The sequence below is a fragment of the Salvelinus fontinalis genome, chromosome 26 (assembly GCF_029448725.1).
Source record: "Salvelinus fontinalis isolate EN_2023a chromosome 26, ASM2944872v1, whole genome shotgun sequence".
Taxonomy (NCBI): domain Eukaryota; kingdom Metazoa; phylum Chordata; class Actinopteri; order Salmoniformes; family Salmonidae; genus Salvelinus; species Salvelinus fontinalis.
Genome location: NC_074690.1, coordinates 20,343,750 through 20,366,423, shown reverse-complemented (window position 1 = coordinate 20,366,423; position 22,674 = coordinate 20,343,750). Strand labels below are relative to the sequence as shown.

Sequence of the window (22,674 nt, the reverse complement as noted above, 5' to 3'; positions counted from 1 at the left end):
CTTTGCACACTCTTGGCATTCTCTCAACCAGTTTCATGAGGTAGTCACCGGGAATGCATTAACAGGTGTGTCTTGTTAAAAGTTCATTTGTGGACATTTCTTTCCATCTTAATGTGTTTGAGCCAATCAGTTGTGTTGTAACAAGGTAGGGGTGGTATACAGAAGATAGCCCTATTTGGTAAAAGACCATGTTCATATTATGACAAGAACAGCTCAAATAAGCAAAGAGAAATGACAGTCCAGCATTACTTTAAGACATTAAGGTCAGTCAATCCAGAAAATTTCAAGAACTTTTAAAGTTTCTTCAAGTGCAGTCGCAAAAACCATCAAGCGCTATGATTGAAAATGGCTCTCATAACAGGAAAGGAAGACCCAGAGTAACCTCTGCTGCAGAGGATAAGTTCATTAGAGTTACCAGCCTCAGAAATTGCAGCCCAAATAAATGCTTCACAGAGTTCAAGTAACAGACACATCGCAACATCAACTGTTCAGAGGAGACTGCATGAATCAGGCCTTCATGGTCTAATTGAGGCAAAGAAACCACTACTAAAGGACACCAATAAGAAGAAAAGACTTGCTTGGGCCAAGAAACATGAGCAGTGGACATTAGACTGGTGGAAATGTGTCCTTTGGTCTGATGAGTCCAAATTTGAAATTGTTGGTTCCAACCGCCGTGTCTTTGTGAGACGCAGAGTAGGTGAACAGATGATCTACGCATGTGTGGCTCCAACCGTGAAGCATGAAGGAGGAGGTGTGATGGTCTGGGGGTGCTTTGCTGGTGACACTGTCAGTGATTTATTTGTAATTCAAGGCACACTTAACCAGCATGGCTACCACAGCATTCTGCAGCAATACGCCATCCCATCTGGTTTGCACTTAGTGGGACTATCATTTGTTTTTCAACCGGACAATGACCCAACACACCTCCAGGCTGTGTAAGGACTATTTGACCAAGAAAGAGAGTGATGGAGTGCTGCATCAGATGACCTGGCCTCTTACAATCACCTGACCTTAACCCAATTGAGATGGTTTGGGATGAGTTGGACCGCAGAGTGAATTAAAAGCAGCCAACAAGTGCTCAGCATATGTGGGAACTCCTTCAAGACTGTTGGAAAAGCATTCCAGGTGAAGCTGGTGAAGAGAATGCCAAGCGTGTGCAAAGCTGTCATCAAGGCAAAGGGTGGCTAATTTGAAGATTCTAAAATCTAAAATCTATTTTGATTTTTTTAACACTTTTTTGGTTACTACATGATTCCATATGTGTTATTTCATAGTTTTGATGTCTTCATTATTATTCTACAAAATAGTAAAAATAAAGAAAAACCCTTGAATGAGTAGGTGTGTCCAAACTTTTGACTGGTACTGTATATGGTACATTCTTAGAAAAAAAGCAGCTATCTAGAACCTAACCCTTTGAAGAACCCTTTTAGGTTCCAGGTAGAACCCTTCTGGTTCCAGATAGAACCCTTTTCAAGGTTCAATGTAGGACCGTTTCCACAGAGGGTTCTACATGAAAACAAAAAGTCTTCTCCCTGAACCAAAAGGGTTTAAGAGTCTGACGAGCCTTGCGGATGTAGATGGCAAAGGAACTCAGTAAAATTAATTGTAAAATAGGTTTATTCTTTGACTCCAGAAATACAATATATTTGCAGAAGATATCAGTGACTATGATTTTCTTGAGTGCATCCATGTTTAGATTGACATTTTCCTTCTCTAGGCAACATCAGAAACACGGAGCGTCTGAGCTACGACAAGAAGCAGCGCTACAAGGTCATGGTGACCGCCTTCGACTGCGGCCAGAAGAGGGCAGCTGAGAGTGTGGCGGTGCACATCGACGTCAAGCCCGTCTGCAAACCTGGCTGGCAAGGTCAGTCTAATCAAAGAAGTACACACACTGCTTAGATCTAAGTTGCAGATCCCAAAAGATACTACTAACAGGTTGCTAATTATTTGATAAGTAGTGTGGGTTCCCACATGTTAGAGGAACACTGTATTTATATGTTATTTATTTAACTAGGCAAATCAGTTAAGAACAAATTCTTATTTTAGAATGACGGCCTACCCCGGCTAAACCCTCCCTTACCCGGACGACACTGGGCCAATTGTGCGCCGCCCTATGAGACTGCCGATCACGGCCGATTGTGATACAGCCCGGTATCGAACCAGGGTCTGTAGTGACGCCTCTAGCACTAGGATGGAGTGCTTTAGATCGCTGCACCACTCGGGAGTATCTGGTGAAGAGCAGCAGAAATCGATTGCTTCCACTCAGATTGAAGGACATTTTAGGGGTGTTATCTAATATTTTGCAGATGAACATACCAGACAGTCTACACAGCTGGTGAACAAGTCTACACAGCTGGTACACAAAGACCAAGGTCAGGCTCGGATTGGGGCCACATGATTCCTGACCAACAAACCTTCCTTTACTTCTCACAACATGTCTCTTAGATTCTCTGCGGTCGCATTGGACTGTTCTTTCCTCCATCTCCGCCCATATGCCACAGCAGTCTGCTTTCAGGGGAAAAGGAGCTCTCATCATCCCCGTGGGGGCTTCTAGCTACACTATCACACTCCTGGCTCTGGATCTTACAGTCCTCCTCGACTCGACTCTGTTTACCCGACCAATCCAGGTCAATGGCCCCTGTGGAGAAGGGAAGAGGGGGATACAGCGGCATTCTAGGCACAGAGAGAAAGAGAGAGAGAGACGGATAGATAGGGGAGAGAAGGAAGGAGATGGCCGTTTCAGAATAAAGCCTTTTAGTGTCTTGGGAACTTGCCTGGATCTCGTCTTGGACTACTGTAGCATGTGCATAGTGAAAGCCTTTATAAGTGGACACGGTCCCCCACTGCTTCCCTGTCAGATGTCAGTAGGCCACGTCAGGAGAAGAAAGGCTGGGGAGACAGAGAGCAGGAACATGTGCAGGATATTTCACCTTAACCCAATTGGAAGAAATCCCTCCTTTCTTAAAAGGGCAAACAATGACAGAATGGCCACTGTTTAGGTTAAAAGCTGAGGGATGGATGCAAGGAATGACCATTGATGATATAAAAATTATAGTTTTAACCATGTTTTAAGGCTATACAGCGTTTGTTTAGAATTACAATGTTTACAAACAGTAGAGTAAAACAAGTGTATATTTTGGTTTTTGATTGACTAAGTTTTAGAGGCATTTATAAGTTATATTCTTGAAGAACCATTGGGTATATACATTGAGTGTACAAAATATTAGGAACACCGTCCTTATATTGAGTTGTACCGCTCCTTTTGCCCTCAGAACAGCCTCAATTCCTCTGGGCATGGACTCTACAAGGTGTTGAAAGTGTTCCACAGTGATGCTGGCCCATGTTGACTCCAATGTTTCCCACAGTTGTGTCAAGTTGCCTTGTTTTGTACACTCAGCGTATATATTTAATGTAAAAGTCCAATAACCTTTAAAGACAGTCTGTGATTCCTCCTGCTGGAAATGTAGTTTGAAATGTGTCCAGAGTTGTTCCATTATCTGGATGGAGGCTCACACAGTAATGGGGGATGGCTAGATACTAAAGGGCAACTCTCCATGAGACACTCCACTGCAAATGTCATCTTCAAATAAAGCTGTACATTTTTTTAATCTAATAGTCCTCAATGTCATGGCAACGGTACATACTGCAAAGTACAGTACAGTGTCACATTCCCACCGTCTTTGCGTTTGAAAAGAGTCATCAGTCCTCCCCTCGGAGCGATAATAAATATGTTATACTCACACAAAAGTTCTCAAATGTCTAATAATTCCAGCCATAATCCACCATAGGCTAGCTGTTAACCTTACATATATCAAATTAAATTAAATTGTATTTGTCACATGCGCTGAATACAACAGGTGTAGACCTTACAGTGAAATGCTTACTTAACCAACAATGCAGTTCAAGAAATAGAGTTAATAAAACATTTACTAAATAAACAATCTAATCAATCACAAGGTAACACAAGAAATGTACATAACAATAACGAGGCTAGATACAGGGGGTACCGGTACAGAGTCAATGTGCGGGGGTACAGGTTAATCGAGGTCATTTGTAAAGTGACTATGCATAGATAATAAACAGCGAGTAGCAGCAGTGTAAAAACAAAAGGGATGGCCATTTGATTAGTTTAGTTGTTCAGCAGTCTTGTGGCTTGTGGGTAGAAGCTGTTAAGGAGCCTTTTGGTCTGGAGTCCTTCCTCTGGCTGGAGTCCTTCCTCTGACGTCGCCTAGTATATAGGTATATAGGAATATAGGTCATGGATGTCAGGAAGCTTTGACGAAGTGAAGTACTGGGCCGTACACACTACCCTCTGTAGCGCCTTCCGGTCAGATGCTGGGGGGTAATGCATACCAGGGGGTAATGCAACTGGTCAGGATGCTCTCAATGGTGCAGCTGTAGAACTTTTTGAGGATCTGAGGACCCATGCCAAATCTTTTCAGTCTCCTGAGGGGGAATAGGTGTTGTCGTGCCCTATTCACAACTTTCTTGGTGTGTTTGGTAGTTTGTTGGTGCTGTGGACACCAATGAACTTGAAACTCTCAACCCGTTCCACTTCAGTCCCTGTCCGGCCCTCCTTTTCCTATAGTCCACGATCAGCTCCTTTGTCTTGCTCACGTTGAGGGAGAGGTTGTTGTCCTGGCACCACACTGCCAAGTCTCTGACCTCCTCCTTATAGGCTGTCTCATCGTTGTCGATCATCAGGCCTACCACTGTTGTGTCATCAGCAAACTTAATGAGGGTGTTGGAGTCGTGCTTGGCCATGCAGTCGTGGGTTAACAGGGAGTACAGGAGGGGACTAAGCAGTGTTGAGGATCAGCGTGGCAGATGTGTTGTTGCCTACCCTTACCACCTGGGGGGCAGCCCGTCAGGAAGTCCAGGATCCAGTTGCAGAGGGAGGTTTTTAGTCCCAGGGTCCTTAGCTTAGTGATGAGCTTTGTGGGTGCTATGGTGTTGAACGCTGCGCTGTAGTCAATGAACAGCATTCTCACATAGGTGTTCCTTTTATCCAGGTGGGAAAGGGTAGTGTGGAGTGCGATTGAGATTGCGTCATCTGTGGATCTGTTGAGGCGGTATGAGAATTGGAGTGGGTCTAGGGTTTCTGGCGTGATGGTGTTGATTTGAGCCATGACCAGCCATGGCTACCAACGTGAGTGCCACAGGGCGATAATAATTTAGGCAGGTTACCTTCACTTCCTTGGGCACATGGACTATGGTGGTCTGCTTGAAACATATTGGTATTACATACTCGTTCAGGGAGAGGTTGATAATGTCAGTGAAGACACTTGACAGTTGGTCCATGCATGCTTTGAGTACACGTCCTGGTAATCCGTCTGGCCCAGAGGCTTTGTGAATGTTGACCTGTTTAAAGGTCTTGCTCACATTGGCTACGGAGAGCGGGATTTCTTATAAGCGTCCGGATTAGTGTCTCGCTCCTTGAAAGTGGAAGCTCCAGCCTTTAGCACGATGCGGATGTTGTCTGTAACCCATGGCTTCTGGTTGTGAAATGTATGTACGGTCACCGAGGGGACGACGTCGTCGATGCACTTATTGATGAAGCCGGTGACTGAGGTGGTATACTCCTCAATGCCATTGGATGAATCCCGGAACATATTCCAGTCTGTGCTAGCAAAACAGTTCTGTAGCGTTGCATCCGCGTTATCTGACCACTTCTGTATTGAGCTAGTCACTGGTACTTCCTGCTTTAGTTGTTACTTGTAAGCAGGAATCAGGAGGATAGAATTATGGTCAGATTTGCCAAATGGAGGGCGAAGGAGAGCTTTGTATGCATCTATGTGTGTGGAGTAGAGGTGATCTAGAGATTTCTTTCCTCTGGTTGCACATTTAACATGCTGGTAGAAATGAGGTAAAACGGATTTAAGTTTGCCTGCATTAAAGTGCGGCCACTAGGAGTGCCGTTTCTTGGATGAGCATTTTCTTGTTTGCTTATGGCCTTATACTGCTCATTGAGTGCGGTCTTAGTGCTAGCATCGGTTTGTGGTGGTAAATTGATGGCTATGAATAATATAGATGTAAACTCTATTGGTAGATAGTGAGGTCTATAGCTTATCATGAGGTATTCTACCTCATGCGAGCAATACCTAATCATAAAAATAAGATGAAATGAGGCATTAACATAGTATGGCTATATACTTCATAAAGTAATTTATTTGACCTTAATAAAGGCACACATGAAATGAGTATGATTTGTGTAATTAAACAGAGAGCATATTGAAATCATAGCTCTACTTGAAATTGGTGCCTGCAAGATTTCTATGGCCTTCGAGACAATGCTGTTAGTATATTTTCATTACCAGGATAGATAGATATTGTATTGTTCTCACAAGAGGAAATTAATACATGAGTTTAACTCCCAATTAGAATCACAGGTGAAATAGAGAAATTCCTGCACCATTTCTTTTGCCAGCCGTCTACCAACGCACGTTGGCATTTATTGTAATGAATTTTGCCCTGGAGGTAGCTCTGCAGAGTGGTCATTTGCTGGCACAGAGCAAGATTCATGACAATAAACCTGCTCCAACAACATCCTCTCTCTATCTGCCTCTCCCTGGTCATTATTTTCTCTGAGTGTTTGACCTTGAATATATCAAGGAACAGACTCGACAGCTGTCAACTCTCTGCTCCACACACAGTAATAAAATGGCCATTACTGCTTCCTAGACTATAAAGAAGACCGGGTGCGGCGCACAGATACATATGGAGGGTAATCGAAATATAAACTGGGTGACAAAGATGACAGACTAAGCCGTGGGGTGGGGAGGGCTTCCCGCAATGGAGCTGTCATGTTCTTTAAGCATGTACTTCTACTCTCACGTTCTCTGTCTTCCACCATCGCTCTCATTCTCTCTCTCACACTACATCTACCTTCTCTCTATCTGCCATCTTTCTGCTCATATGCCCCCTATCATGGTTGATCTTTACAGCCGCCCATCCCATTCTCTCGCCATTTTCTGGCAATCTGGTATCACTTTGTTCTGGTAGAGAACCATCAACGTCACTCTAGACTTCTTCTGACGATATTGCCTCAGCACTTCAAATGTATTCTTATTTATTCCACTTCCACACTCCTTTTCTTATTCTACTGTTCGACTTAATTTCAGATTCTATTCCCCCCAATTCTCTTCCTACTGCGATTCTGCGATTCTTCTGGCCCAATCAGCAGAGGCGATTTGACTCTCATATTGCCTGTGGTGGTGAAAAGGCCTACTGGGGACTCCCTGCCTGGACTACACATCCCTTTGATAAAGACACTCTCTGAAGTAGAATATCTTACCTGGAGTGAGCTGAGCTTGGTCAATAATAATCAATAATATATTTTGAGAGATGCCTGTAATTAAACATGTTGTTTGTGACATAATTGGGCAGTGATTCATGTCAAATGAATTGCTTTGTGGTGATATGTTAGCGTGTTCGTTAGCATTGATAGCAAAAATTGTCATTGTAATGTTAGCAACATGACACTGAGTAGTGTAACATCTGAATTCAATTTAAGCTCAGACAGGACATCCTTTCATTCTTTTTGTCTCAGGTAAGGGTTATTGGTTTGATTTGGAAGGCCATCCCAGCTAGCAATGAGGAATCGGCCCAGAAGCGGCCCTCTTCCGGGGGGGGGTCGGAACTGATTGAATTGGCCCGGAATCGGGTGTCGGACTCAGCCCGGAATCAAAATGAATGACTGCCCAGAATCGGCCAAAATACATCGGGCCGTTTCCGTCTACCGGAATTCAGCCAACTTTTCCGGGCATCTTACCAGAATCCCCCCAGAAGCAGCCCGATGCAAATGTAAATAAATGTATACAAAATTACCTGATTTAGTCATTTTTACTATTATACATTTTATACATGCAAATATTACCCACCCACAAAAAATCAGTTTGTCTTGGAGAAAACATCATACACCTGGTGACCGTGTCAGCGTGCATGCGCCTGGCCCACCACAGGAGCCGCTACAGCATGATGGGACAAGGACATCCCGGCCGGCCAAAACCTCCCCTAACTCGGACAATGCTGGGCCAATTGTGCGTCGCCTCATAGGTCTCCCAGACGCGGCCGGCACATGTCTTGAACCAGCATCTGTAGCAACGCAGTTTGCACTGCGATGCAGTGTCTTAGACCGCTGCGCCACTCGGGAGACTCCATCCAAAAAGTTTTTAATGCTTATCATTTGCCTTCCACAAAGTATCTACTAAAATACTACACAGGACTCTTAAAGAATTTCATTTAAATGTTAACTGCATTTTTTTATCACAGAAACAATGAGAAAATTTGGAAAAATCAATTATGAAATGTTAATTAAATAAAGTAGCCCGTATAATCATCTGCCAGAGAGTAGCCCCAATCGGCCCGAGCCCCAAGTAATACATTTGGGACAGAAAACTCACTCCGGAATTGGCCCGAGCTCAAACCCCGCATCCTAGCCATAAGTAATACTGCTGAAGGCGGCACTGAATCGGGCCACATGATGTCGGCTGTGTCTGACTCTCAGCCGAGTGCCCCGACTTTCAGCTGGAATCGGCCCAGATCCACTGTGCTAGCTGGGATGATAGCAGATCCCTGTCATGCGTGTCGCCAAAACAGCTGTGTGACATGGATTAGCAAGCACGGTTGGTTAGCGTAGCATAGCCTCCTGTATCAGAACCTCACTTCTTCCTAAGTTTGTGTGTGAAGTCACCTTTCAGCTTTAGTGAGGTGTGCTCCATGATGCCTTCAATTCAGAGGAACCCTTTGCCTCTGTAGTATTGTCGCTGTGGTTGAGCTAGCCTAGGACTGACCTTCATGCAAAGTGAATACTAAACCAGAATGGTATATAACAATATATGCCATTCAGCAGACACCTTTATCCAAAGCAACTTACAGTCATCCTGGCATACATTTTACATATGGGTGGCCCCGGGAATCAAACCCACAACCCTGGAGGCGTAAACACCATGCTCTACCGACTGAGCCATACAGGACCAGTAAAGGTGGTAAATAATAGAACAGTAGGAGTGAATGATTTGGCCAGTGGATGAATGCATTTATCATTTCTAGGTGATTTATTTAATTTAGTTGTTCTGTTTTAGAAGGAAGAAAAACATTTATATTTTGAAATGTTTGTGTTTAAAGTAGCAAAATGATAATAAAAGAGTTGAGTGTATTGTTGTGCTAACAAGCTGGCCTTGGGATCTGAATTAGCCTTCTAATTATATGGACAAATTCATTTTCTATTGGAATAATAAACTACAATAATATTCTACTCTCTTTCTCCCAGGCTGGAACAAACAAGTGGACTACGAGCCCGGGACAGGAAGTAAGCAGCTGTTTCCCAAGATGCACCTGGAGACTTGTGACGGCCCATTGTCGGCGGTGAGAGCAATGGTAGAGCTGCAGACCAGTCACATTGGGAAGGGCTGCGACAGAGAGACCTACTCCGAGAAGTCCATGCAGAAACTCTGTGGTAAGCCAATTAATAAGGAAAGAGAGGACAAAAGAAAACAATAAAATGTACCTATAACATTTCAACCTGTGTGCGGTTACATAATGTGTCATTCATAATTAACTAGTGAAGTCATACAGACAATTGCGTCCCATTAGTTGTCTCCGATTATTTAATCTAATTTCACATTTTCTGCCTCGTTGATTCCCACCAATATCTAACAGTCAAATTATAAACAAGTAGAGGTATTTAATTGTAATTTGTAACACATAGGAAAGTGTATATTAAATCAACCTTATGAATCATTTTTATTAATAAGTGAAAATGTTCAATGTGAAATGTCTCAGATTTGTACTATATTTCTTGGATTTATTTTCCTGTTGTGTAAAACTGAAGCGTGGTATGGTTGGTTTCAACAATTCAATATGCAGCAATAACAGTTCATTGGTGGACTCTGGTCTAAGTCTTTAAGTGTTTGTGTAATGATGGCTACACAGGCATACTTAATATCCTCAAATGCTCATTTGGATTTCCATACTTCTTTAGTATGCAAAGTGATTTCCGTACTTCTTTAGTATGCAAAGTTTGCAAGCCAGGAACTTTTCCAAAGCTCAATAATCATTATCTAATATGCAATAAAACACATTGTAAAAAAATTAATTAGTCACACTTTATTTGGATTTCCCATCTGCAGATGTTCTACAGATGTTCATGCTAGCAACAAACTATCTGTTGACAAGAAACTGCTTGCTATGGTTACAGTTAGGGTTAAGGTTAGGGTTAGTGTTAAGGTTAGGGTTAGGTTTAGAATAAGAGTTGGAGCAAGGGTTAAGGTTAGGCTCGTTAGTTGAAATGTTACTGAGTATCTACAAATGGACTATCCGAGCAACATTGATTTCTGTGAGAGTACAAATATCGGTACACATACTGTAAATAGAGTGCACAGATATTGCTCAAGAGGGCCACCATATTATTTTTAGAGCCACTTAAAGGTGGCTTAAACAAACACTTAAACAAACAACATCCTATGGCCCAATATGAAATGTTTGTTTTAAAAAAAAGATGAAAAGAAGAGAGGGTCATGGATTTGACAACCCCTCTGAAAACTGTACATCGTGAGAGTATGAGACTGAATCTCATCAACTTCTCACAATCACAGTGAAAGTCCTGAGAGAGTTAAGAGGCCTGGGTGTGTATTTATGCTGGCCTATCAATTGATAGACATAAATGTTGTATAGCTTAAAAGAGCCAGCTTGTTTCTTCTGAAGGGTGGGTAGGGCGGGAATTTGGTGGTGAGAACCAAGAGTCCTAACCAACTGGGTCATTCACCACTCATCAGCTTCAGACAGTCACCCCTTGTGTGACATGGAGAGGTTGATGCTGCCAAATACCTTAACCATAGAAAACTGTTCAGTTCACAACACTTCCACATCCTATTTCTGTACTGTTGCATTCTAAACTCACTAAACTTCTAAACACCATGCGTGGACATCGTAGGATTAGAGGGTTTTAGATAACTTCCAAGTCAAACGTTAGAAATACTGTGTCAGTAAATGTCTACAGTACATCCACTGTATATCAACCATATACACACTATACATGTGTATATCTGTTCATTCTCTAATAGCTCTATGCTCACTCTACCTACTTGTATGTAAACTTTGTTTAAACTCTGTATTTTGTCTTTCACTAGCAGCACCATATCACCAAGTAAAGATCTGAGTATGTGTAAATGTACTTGGTGAATAAAGGGGATTTTGAATCTGATCCGTCTCCTTTTAACCTGGTGCCACTTTTCGTGTGTGAGGATGTCACCGACTGATTATCGTTTTCAATTCCTCCTCTAGGTGCGGCGTCCGGCAGCACGGACCTCCTCCCCGCCCCCAGCGTCTCCACCAATTGGACGGCCTCACTGCTGACGGACAGCGGGCGGGACAGTGGCCTCATCTTCAACTTCGACGGGCGGCAGGCGGCCAACGTGCCAGAGCGGGTGGTTCCACAGAACCTGACTGACCAGTTCACCATCGCCACGTGGATGAAACACGGGCCCAGCCCCGGTCTGAGGGCCGAGAAAGAGACTCTGCTCTGCAACTCCGACAAGACCGGTGAGAACAGGAAGGAGTTGAGTTGGGAGATTTGGTCCATCCTAGGTCATTGTTCATGAAATCAGGATTTTATGGTGGTGAGGCTTTTTGTTTCCTGTCACGTGATTTTGAGAGAAAGTCAATGTAATTTTTACAGCTACCATTTATGGTTTAGAACCCCAAAAATGAACCAAAGACCTTTAGCTACTATTTAATATGATGATTTCAAAAGGTTCGTTGTAGCACAGTAGCAAATGCCGTCCAACGTCAGGACAGTTGGTGTCCAATGTGGGACACAGGAACATTTTGTGCCAAATCTGGAGTAGTGATGGCGTAGTCACATACAGTGCTTTTAGAAAGTATTCACACACTTTTTAGGGGTTGATGGTGGTAGTCACATAGATGCACAGATTGTTTTTTCGTCTGTCGACCACTTCTAGTTACAGAGTTAGATTGAGTGAAGCTGTGAGGGTTTGGCTGGAGACAGGCAGCCTGACAGGCTCTTATTGATCCCATCGATCACTCCACTCACACTGAGAGAAAAGGAGGGTCCATCAATACGCACGGCCAAAAGAGCCCTGTGTCAGCCCAGCGGCTCCCAGGAAAAACACGGGGGGGGGGGGGGTTATGATGCTACAATGGCACAGGGGGCATGTGACATTTATTGAGCTGCCTCGTAAAGGTGGCAGGATTTATTTCAAAATGGCACATGTCAATAGCATTTACAGGACGTACCGCATTAACAAGCCCCTTTGCCCATAATGACAGACATCCTTTTAGATAGAGCACTGCTTTAGGAGAGCATTTGTAGATTATCATTTATTTTCTCTCTAAACTGGAATATAGCTTTTTGGTCAGATAAGGTCCATTATATAATATAGTCGGATAAAGTCCAAAAAATTATAGTTTCATACAGTAGAAGTAAAGTATCTATGTTTTTCCGTATCCTTGTGCAGAGATGAACAGGCATCACTACTCCCTGTACGTCCACAACTGCCGTCTGGTGTTCCTACTCAGGAGAGACTTCACCCAGGTGGACAATTTCCGCCCCGCAGAGTTTCACTGGAAACTGGAGCAGGTGAGCTGACCTTTGACCCAGTAGTCAAGTCATGATGATGGGAACCTCCACTGGGCCTATGTTCCAATGTCCATACTAGGACACCACTTAGAATACATGCCTTATATAATGGTAGGTGCTAGGGGAGTGGGAATTGTGTCTTTGACTTTCTCAAATTGGTAAACAGTCAATATGTTACCCATTGGACAATGCTGCTTTGCTAAATTAACTTGAGGTGGGTAAGGCTTAAAAGTGAGCAGCCACTATTGTGTTGCTTTGGAAGTCTTGTGTTGGTAAATGACTATTCCAGTCATGTCTGTCTCACTGAGTTTTTCCTCAGGTAGACAAACAGCAGTAGAGCAGTAGATTTTCTTTGCGAGACATCTTTCGTTGTTTGTAGGTACTGTGTTACAATACCACCTCTCATCTCCTGCAATGGTTAGCTCTGTGTGTGTGGGTCTGCCTGAGGGCCTTGGTTTGTGGCGTTTTTCTCCAGGTGAAGGACTATCATTACTGCTGCAGTAAGAGATCATTTTTGTGTCGAGAAGTCTTCATCCTGATTACCTCTACTCCCCGCAGCAGGAGATAAGAGGATAGGATATAGCACACACAAGTAATAGCTCACCTAGTCTTTCTTCTGTGTTTATGTTTCAGAAAGTTGATGAACTAAATTACTGAGAAAGCCATTATTTCAGTACAACACAGCATATATACTGTACGTGTGAAAAATGCCCAAATGCCAAAGAACTAGCGGGGTCTTTGATATAGAAAACCAGGTGTCATTTTCTTCAAAAGGAATATAAATGAATAAAGTATGTGGCCGTGTTGCTAAGAAACTTACGGTAGGATCATTTACTTTAGTCAGTCATGATAAAAATGAGACAGGCAAAATTACTGTAATAGTCGTTTTTGTTCATTTATTCATAATCAAGTAGTGTGCTTTTTAAGGTTGCGGCCCAATAAGCTATCCTTCCTGTGCACTCGTTCACTATTCCTCACACATGTAAAAGTATGGGATTGGTGTAGACACAGGCTAGAGGGAGTTTCCAACTAACAGTAATTTCCTTTCAAATCAATGAAGGGAAGTGAACACACTTTTGGAGAAAAGAGAGTATATTGGGACGCAACCATAACTTTCTAATCCTTTATGCTGGTCTAACAAGTATGGATCCTCTCTGTCTATAATGGCCGGGAGCAATTGAGTTGTTTGCTGTAGGTCAAAGGAGGAAAAGTATTGTTTCTCCATGCCAACGTTATTTTCTCCTAAGAGGCTGCTATGACTAAGAGAAGGGGTTGCAGGAAACAGATTCAGCTGCTTCGGTAAACAACCTCTCAAGTCAATACAAAGACTCCACAAAACATCGGCCAGGCAAACATGAGACAGGCTGGGGGAGCATAGGGAGGAGGCTATGTGCTACATCACTACGCTAACTCATCACCCTAAAGTTAAAAGAGGACATTGGATGCTAACATTAGCTCTTGGTTTTAGATGTTTTGAAAATGGAGCGACCACTTTCGACACTTTCCAGGCTTGTGCGTTTTATCTTAACGATCCAACACTTTTTATTATCTCTGTGCTTTGTCTAACATTTAGGTGTGTGTGTGTGTGTGTTTCCTTTGATATCTCTGTCTTTCTTGTTGCTGACAGTTAATACAATATGGGGTCCTTGATTCTGTGGTACACAGTATAGTGCTGTGTCACCACGGGAACAGAAGTCTACAATTCCCTTTCTTCTCTCCAAAATGGCCGACACGATGTGGGAGTCATTTTGAACATGTTTATTAGGTCCCGTAGTTGAGTGGTTTGGAATGTAATACGGTACAGTTGTAATGCAGTACGGTCATGAAGTCTAATTGTGAGGACAGATGCTGGGAGACGAGAATCAAGTACAGGGAGGGAATATTTAAAAAATAACCGACATAAGGCAAAACAGGGACAGCGGAAACATAACGACATTAATGCTGACACGAGGATGAAACTGAGAAATAGACAAATATAGGGGATGCGTGTAACGATGGTGACAGGTGTGCGTAATGATGGACCGCCTGGCGCCTGAGAGCGCCAGAGAAGGGGATCGGGAGCAGGCGTGACACTAATGGGTACACCATAGGTCAAGTTCACAATTCACACAGAGCCATAACTTTGAATGTGACTGTGATGCAGACTATTGTATGAGAGCGGAGCAGACTACTGAATCAGCTCAGACCATAGTAGGAGTAGCAAGGCCATGTCTATGACAGACTGACAGCAGGCCAGTGTTCCACAAAGTGACAGGCTCTACTTACTGGTTGAAGGGTGCAGGATGCTGCAGTATGTGAAGTGCCACAATGACAGCGTCTGTGTGTGTGCGTGTTTACATGTGATTACACGTGTGTGCGTACGTGCATATGTATACATGTGTGTTTGTTAGCCAATTAGTCCAGTCAGCTCCCATTAGGTCTAAGGCATTGGGTTTTGAGTGTGTATAACACCCTTGCACTGATTAAGATCACTATTGGTCAATTGAACACAAGGTCCAACCAAAATTTGACTTCTGCTTTTAACCCAACCCCTCCGAAAGAAACAATACAGGTTTTTAGAGAGGTGCGGCCACACTGGGTGCTCGGAATTGTTAAGTGCCTTCCTCAAGGGCACAACAGCAGGCAATGGCATCTAGGAGTTGATACCAGCAACCCTCTGGTTGCCAGCTCACTTCCTGACAGATTTTTCCCATCGGACCCGGGAATTGAACTGGCAACCCTCTGGGCCACCTGCCGTGTGTGTGTGTGTGTGCGTGTGTGTGTGTGTGTACGTGTGCGTGTGCGTGTGCGTGTGCGTGTGCGCGTGTGCGTGTGCGTGTGCGTGTGTGTGTGCATGTACGTGTGTACGTGTGCGTGTGTGTGTTTTTCCATCGGCAGAATAGCACTCTCTTTCTTCCTCTCTCTGGACGGTAGACATTAAAGGAGGGGAGGGAAAGAAGGGAGGGATGGAAGAGGAGTAGAGCCTCTTTAGGTAGATAATAAGCGGGAGGGAGGGAGAGAGAGAGCGAGAGAGGGAGAAAGGTGTCACAGCTGAATCCTGCACTCCATGTTCCATCAGCAAGCTTCCGCTGCAACTCCATTTAGCCCTATTGATTTTGCAATCTTCCTTCCTCCTTTCTCCAAATGAGAGAAAGAGAGAGAGAGAAAGAAAGAAAGAGTGCTATTCTGCCAATGGAACAGAGTGAGAGCGTGACATCCATTCACTATTCACCTGACAGGCATACACGCACACACGAGCCACACAAACACACTCAGTTACACACACACACACTTCTCTCTTTCTCTCCCCTCCCTTTTCCTCCCTTCCCCCCGTTAATGGACTTAGCGATGGATCACTCCGATCTACGCACCTATTATTCACTCCACACTCCCCGAGCACAAAATGGCTATCAGCAGCCTCTCCTATAGTCCCTACTGAACATAACCTAACACACTGCCACAAAATCACACTACACACTGCCACAAAATCACACTACACACTAACACAAAGCCACACTACCACAAAGCCACACTACACACTGCCACAGTCACACTAGACACTGCCACAAAGCAACACTACACAAAGCCACACTACCACAAAGCTACACTACACACTGCCACACTAGAAACTGCCACACTACCACAAAGCCACACTAGACACTGACACAAAGTCACACTGCCACAAAGCCACACTACACACTCCCAGACACTGCCACAAAGTCACACTGCACACTGCCACACTACACAAAACCACACTAACACAAAGCCACACTACACACTGCCACAAAGTCACACTACACACTACCACAAAGTCACACTAGACACTACCACACTACACACTACCACAAAGCCACACTACCACAAAGCTACACTACACACTGCCACACTAGAAACTGCCACACTACCACAAAGCCACACTAGACACTGACACAAAGTCACACTACACACTGCCACAAAGCCACACTACACACTCCCAGACACTGCCACAAAGTCACACTGCACACTGCCACACTACCACAAAGCCACACTACCACAAAGCCACACTACACACTGCCACAAAGCCACACTACCACAAAGCTACACTAGAAACTGCCACACTACCACAAAGCCACACTAGACACTGACACAAAGTCACACTACACACTGCCATAAAGCCACACTACACACTCCCAGACACTGCCACAAAGTCACACTGCACACTGCCACACTACCACAAAGCCACACTACCACAAACCCACACTAGACACTACCACAAAGCCACACTACAACAAAGCCACACTGCCACAAAGCCACACTACACACTGCCACACTACCACAAAGCCACACTGCCACAAAGTCACACTAGACACTGCCACAAAGTCACACTAGACACTGCCACAAAGCGACACTAAACAAAGCCACACTACACACTGCCACAAAGCCACACCACCACAAAGCCACACTACCATAAAGCCACACTACCACAAAGTCACACTACACACTGCCACACTACCAGACACTGACACAAAGTCACACTACACACTGCCATACTACCACAAAGCCACACTACACACTGCCACACTAGACACTGCCACAAAGCCACACTACACACTGCCACAAAGCCACACTACACACTGCCATACTACCACAAAGCCACACTACACACTGCCACACTAGACACTGCCACAAAGTCACACCACACACTGACACAAAGTCACACTACACACTGCCACAAAGCCACACTACACACTGCCACACTAGACACTGCCACAAAGTCACACTGCCACAAATCCACACTACCACAAAGCCACACTACACACTGCCACACTAGACACTGCCACAAAGTCACACTAGACACTGACACAAAGCCACACTAGACACTGCCATGAAGTCACACGAGACACTGCCACAAAGTCACACTAGACACTGACACAGTCACACTAGACACTGCCACAAAGTCACACTAGACACTGACACAAAGTCACACTACACACTGACACAAAGTCACACTACACATTGCCATAAAGTCACACTACACATTGCCATAAAGTCACACTAGACACTGACACAAAGTCACACTAGACACTACCACAAAGCAACACTAGACACTGCCACAAAGTCACACTAGACACTGCCACAAAGTCACACTAGACACTGACACAAAGTCACACTACACATTGCCATAAAGTCACACTACACATTGCCATAAAGTCACAATAGACACTGCCACAAAGTCACACTAGACACTGACACAAAGTCACACTACACATTGCCATAAAGTCACACTACCAAATGCCACACTACCACAAAGCCACACTACACACTGCCACACTGCCACAAAGCCACACTACCACAAAGCCATACTACCATCAAGCCACACGACACACTGCCACTACACACTGCCACACAGCTAAAAACAAACCCCTCAAGATTTGTGGACGTTTTTTTATCCCAGCCCTATTTATATGCTTATGAGGCCGTATCGACGCTGACCGCCTAATAAGACCAAGAATAAGAGCCTTGATGGGATGGCATTGATTTAAACCCATACAAACGAGGTATCATGTATTCTCAGCAGATCGACCCATAGACAGAGGGAGGAAATCTATGAAAACTAGAAGCTGTGAGCCGAGTGCACAGACGAACCAGATATTAATCTCACAGAATCTTGAGATGGCGCATGAGGTCGATGGCCAAAGATTTGTTTGCGTTTGCGGGGTCAACACATTGATTGGCGTCCCGAAGTTATCGCGTATATATATGACTACACCTGATCATCTTAGGACACATCAGAGAAAGGGGGTCGTGATTGGTCCAGTATCTCCTGATCCAACCAATCACATCGGCCGATGCTGAGCGACTCTCAGCACCATTATCATCGCATCTGGCTTCGATTGCTGGCACGGGTGGTACTAGCAGAAAATTACTCTCAGCGCTTGTCAATACAACATCTATTGAGTGCTTATCTGCTTACATCTACTTATGCCATTAGGGCGGCGCACATTTGGTCCAGCGTCGTCCGGGTTACGGGAGGGTTTGACCAGGGTAGACCGTCATTGTAAAATAAGAATTAGTTCTTAACTGACTTGCCTAGTTAAATAAAAAAAAAATATATATATATTTACCATGCTGGGTGACACCACTCCTTTCGTACCCCCACCCTGTTAAGAAGCTCCATTGTTTTGGATGAGATTGATTGGGCTCGGTGCTCTGTTTGGTGTAGATAGAGAATGGATGGAAGGGAATCAGTTCCATTCAATGTGTGATTTAGCGCCTATCCGGACTAGGACTAATTGAATTGATTCATGGTTGCACATAGAGTGATTTGTAAGGCACGGACACTTAGAAGTGTGGCTCTCTGTTGCGCTATTGTCACAATCGTCTGTAGACGAGAGAGTTCCACATCTTTTATTTTGTGAATTTTTTTTTTTTTTTTAAATAAACCAACAATGACCGTGCAGTACTGAGGTGCCACATGCACTGACTCAAAACAAGATCCCACAAAAAAAGTGTGGGGAAATGGCTGCCTATATATGATCCCCAATCAGAGACAACGATAAACAGCTGCCTCTGATTGGGAACCATACCAGGCCAACATAGACATAAAACAGGTGAAGGAGTCAAGCGCAGGAGAGCAGAGATGTCGACGCCGGCCTGTTGTGCTATGACTCACAAGAAAACGATATATTTAAAAAAATAATAATAATTTAAATTTAACCAGGTAGGCCAGTTGAGAACAAGTTCTCATTTACAACTGCGACCTGGCCAAGATAAAGCAAAGCAGTGTGACAAAAACAGCAACACAGAGTTACACATAAACTAACATACAGTCAATAACACAAAAGAAAAGAAAAATAGAAGAATCTATTTACAGTGTGTGTAAATGTTGAAGGGTAGGGAGGTAGGCAATAAATAGGCCCTAGAGGTGAAAATAATTACAATTTAGCATTAATACTGGAGTGATAGATGTACAGATGATGATGTGCAAGTAGAGATACTGGGGTGCAAAAGAGCAAGAGGATAAGTAATAATATGGGGATGAGGTAGTCGGGTGTGCTATTTACCGATTGGCTGTGTACAGGTACAGAGATTGGTAAGCTGCTCTGATAGCTGATGCTTAAAATTAGAGAGGGAGATATAAGATTTTTGTAATTCGTTCCAGTCATTGGCAGCAGAGAACTGGATGGAAAGGCAGCCAAAGTAAGTGTTGGCTTTGGGGATGACCAGTGCAACATATATGCTGGAGCATGTGCTACAGGTGGGTGTTGCTATGGTGACCAGTGAGTTGAGATAAGGCGGGGCTTTACCAAGCAAAGACTTATAGATGACCTAGAGCCAGTGGGTTTGGCAACGGATATGTAGTGAGGGCCAGCCAACGAGAGCATACAGGTCGCAGTGGTGGGTAGTATATGGGGCTTTGGTGATAAAACGGATGGCACTGTGATAGACTACATCCTGTTTGCTGAGTAGAGCGTTGGGGGTTATTTTGTAAATGACATCGCCGAAGTCAAGGATCGGTAGGATAGTCAGTTTTACGAGGGTATGTTTGGCGGCATGTGTGAAGGAGGCTTTGTTGCAAAATAGGAAGCCGATTCTAGACTTAATTTTGGATTGGAGATGCATAATGTGAGTCTGGAAGGAGAGTTTACAGTCTAACCAGACACCTAGGTATTTATAGTTGTCCAACATATTCTAGGTCAGAACCGTCCAGAGTAGTGATGCTAGTCGAGTGGGAGGGTGCGGGCAGCAATCGGTTGAAGAGCATGCACTTAGTTTAACTAGCATTTAAAAGCAGTTGGAGGCCACGGAAGGAGTGTTGTATGGTGTTGATGCTCGCTTGGAGGTTTGTTAGCACAGTGTCCAAAGAAGGGCCAGATGTATACAGAATGGTGTTGTCTGCGTAGAGGTGGATCAGAGAATCACCAGCAGTAAGAACAACATCATTGATATATACAGAGAGAAGAGTTGGCCCGAGAGTTGAACCCTGTGGCACCCCCATAGAGACTGCCAGAGGTCTGGACAACAGGCCCTCCGATTTGACACACTGAACTCTATCTGAGAAGTAGTTGGTGAACCAGGCGAGGCAGTCATTTGAAAAACCAAGGCTGTTGAGTCTGCTGATATGAATGCGGTGATTGACAGAGTCGAAAGCCTTGGCCAGGTCGATGAAGACGGCTGCACTGTACTGTCTTTTATCGATGGTGGTTATGATATCGTTTAGGACCTTGAGCGTGGCTGAGGTGCACCCATGACCAGCTCTGAAACCAGATTGCATAGTGGAGAAGGTACGGTCGGATTCAAAATGGTTGGTGATCTGATATTAACTTGGCTTTCAAAGATTTTAGAAAGGCAGGGCAGGATGGATATAGGTCTGTCACAGTTTGGGTCTAGAGTGTCTCCCCCTTTGAAGAGGGGGATGACCGCGGCAGCTTTCCAATCTTTGGGGATCTCAGATGATACGAAAGAGAGGTTGAATAGATTAGTAATATGGGCTGCAACAATTTCGGTGGATAATTTTAGAAAGAGAGGGTCCAGATTGTCTAGCCCAGCTGATTTGTAGGGAATATATGAGTAGCTCCAGTATGTTTCTTTTAACACTCTCTAAATTACCTTTGGCTACGTCTTTTTTGAGACCTACAACAACGTCTACAGGACCAGCCATATAATGTGCTTTGTTTAGTTTTCCCAAAGCCATGGAGTAAGGTGTATTTGATGTCACCTTCGCCAATCTCTGTGACAAGTAAAGTCAACAAAATGAGAGAATAAAAAAGAGAAAAACATGAGCCGAATCTCAGCTCTCTGTATTCAGCTGGCAGACTTATTGACACTCTCTCTTTCTCCCTCTCTTCTCTGGGATAAAAGCCCATTCCTGATGTACCTAAAGGGCTGTTTAAAGCTTGAAATAATCATGAATACTAAATTATTCAGACAGACTACAGCTCTATCGCCACATTAACAGAGCAAATTCCACTCATCTGCCAGAGAGAGGGAGGGGAGAGAGAGAGATAAAGGTAGAGCATGTGAGTATGAGAGAGAAAATAAAAGAGAGAGATTTAATTTCAAAGGTTCCAACAAAAATCCTTTCATCAAAGAGCCTGTAAAATCAGACTGTCCTTAATTCAGTAAACAGGACGTGTTTGGAGTGGGGCAATGATTTCTTTGGCTGGATATCCTAGCGCTCACCGCCCAACATCAATTAGGATGTGCACGCTATTACTTCTGGTCTCTAGGAAGCCAAAAAGGATCCCTCTTGGGACAGAAAGTGGCTGGGGCACAGGTCTCCAAACCCACAAAAGTAAGTTGAGTGTACACTTTTGCTAGGACTTTTCTCCGAAAATATACTCCTACCTATATATCAAAAGTAATTACATGTCTTATTTTCCAGTCAGCTCTTTTATTAACCAAGATGTGCGTCTTTAAATTCCCTCCCCCCTCCTATAGTGTTTCGTGCTGCCATGGTTCCATGGTGTATTGAGACACATCACTCTGTACCTCTGCAGAGCCTAGAACTGAATCACCTTGGTGCCATTGCTCTGCCATGTAATGGACTGGCATTAATAATGCAGGGGTACAACAGCGGGTCGCACCCAGGGAGGGGAGGGGGACGGAAGGGGGACGGGAGGAGGAATACACCTATAGTGCAGTCTCTCTCTCACACACACACAGTCTCTTACAAAGTTAGGCCAGGAATATACAGTAACACATACATGTGTCTTAGCTAGTTGGTTAATTTAACGGTTGTCAGTCAGTCACATCCGTCAGTCAGTCAGTCAGTCATAGGGGAAGGCTACTGTATTTTTAGGGCTATAGAAAAATGCACAGATCTGTAGATTCTCTTACACAGTCAGTCATTAAGTTGATCAGTTGATCTATTAAACAATGGATTATATACTGAACAAAAACGCAACATGTGGGGCCTCCCGAGTGGTGCAGTGGTCTAAGGCTCTGCATCGCAGTGCTAGCTGTGTCACTAGAGATTCTGGGTTTGAGCCCAGGCTCTGTCGCAGCCGGCCGCGAACGGGAGGCCCATGGAGCGCCGCACAATTGGCCCAGCGTCGTCCGGGTTAGGGAGGGTTTGGCCTGCAGGCATATCCTAGTCTCATCGCGCACTAGCG

At 44.2% G+C, this 22,674-nt stretch overlaps 1 protein-coding gene across 1 annotated transcript in view; it reads left to right on the top strand.

The window, feature by feature from the left end:
• LOC129823874 (calsyntenin-2-like) overlaps positions 1–22,674 on the top strand; it is a 269,116-nt gene that overhangs the window by 211,809 nt on the left and 34,633 nt on the right. Inside the window, exons 5-8 of the mRNA XM_055882930.1 lie at positions 1,718–1,867; positions 9,275–9,460; positions 11,287–11,544; positions 12,480–12,601. Coding sequence (XP_055738905.1) covers positions 1,718–1,867; positions 9,275–9,460; positions 11,287–11,544; positions 12,480–12,601 — 716 coding nt within the window. The remainder of the gene's footprint in view (positions 1–1,717; positions 1,868–9,274; positions 9,461–11,286; positions 11,545–12,479; positions 12,602–22,674) is intronic.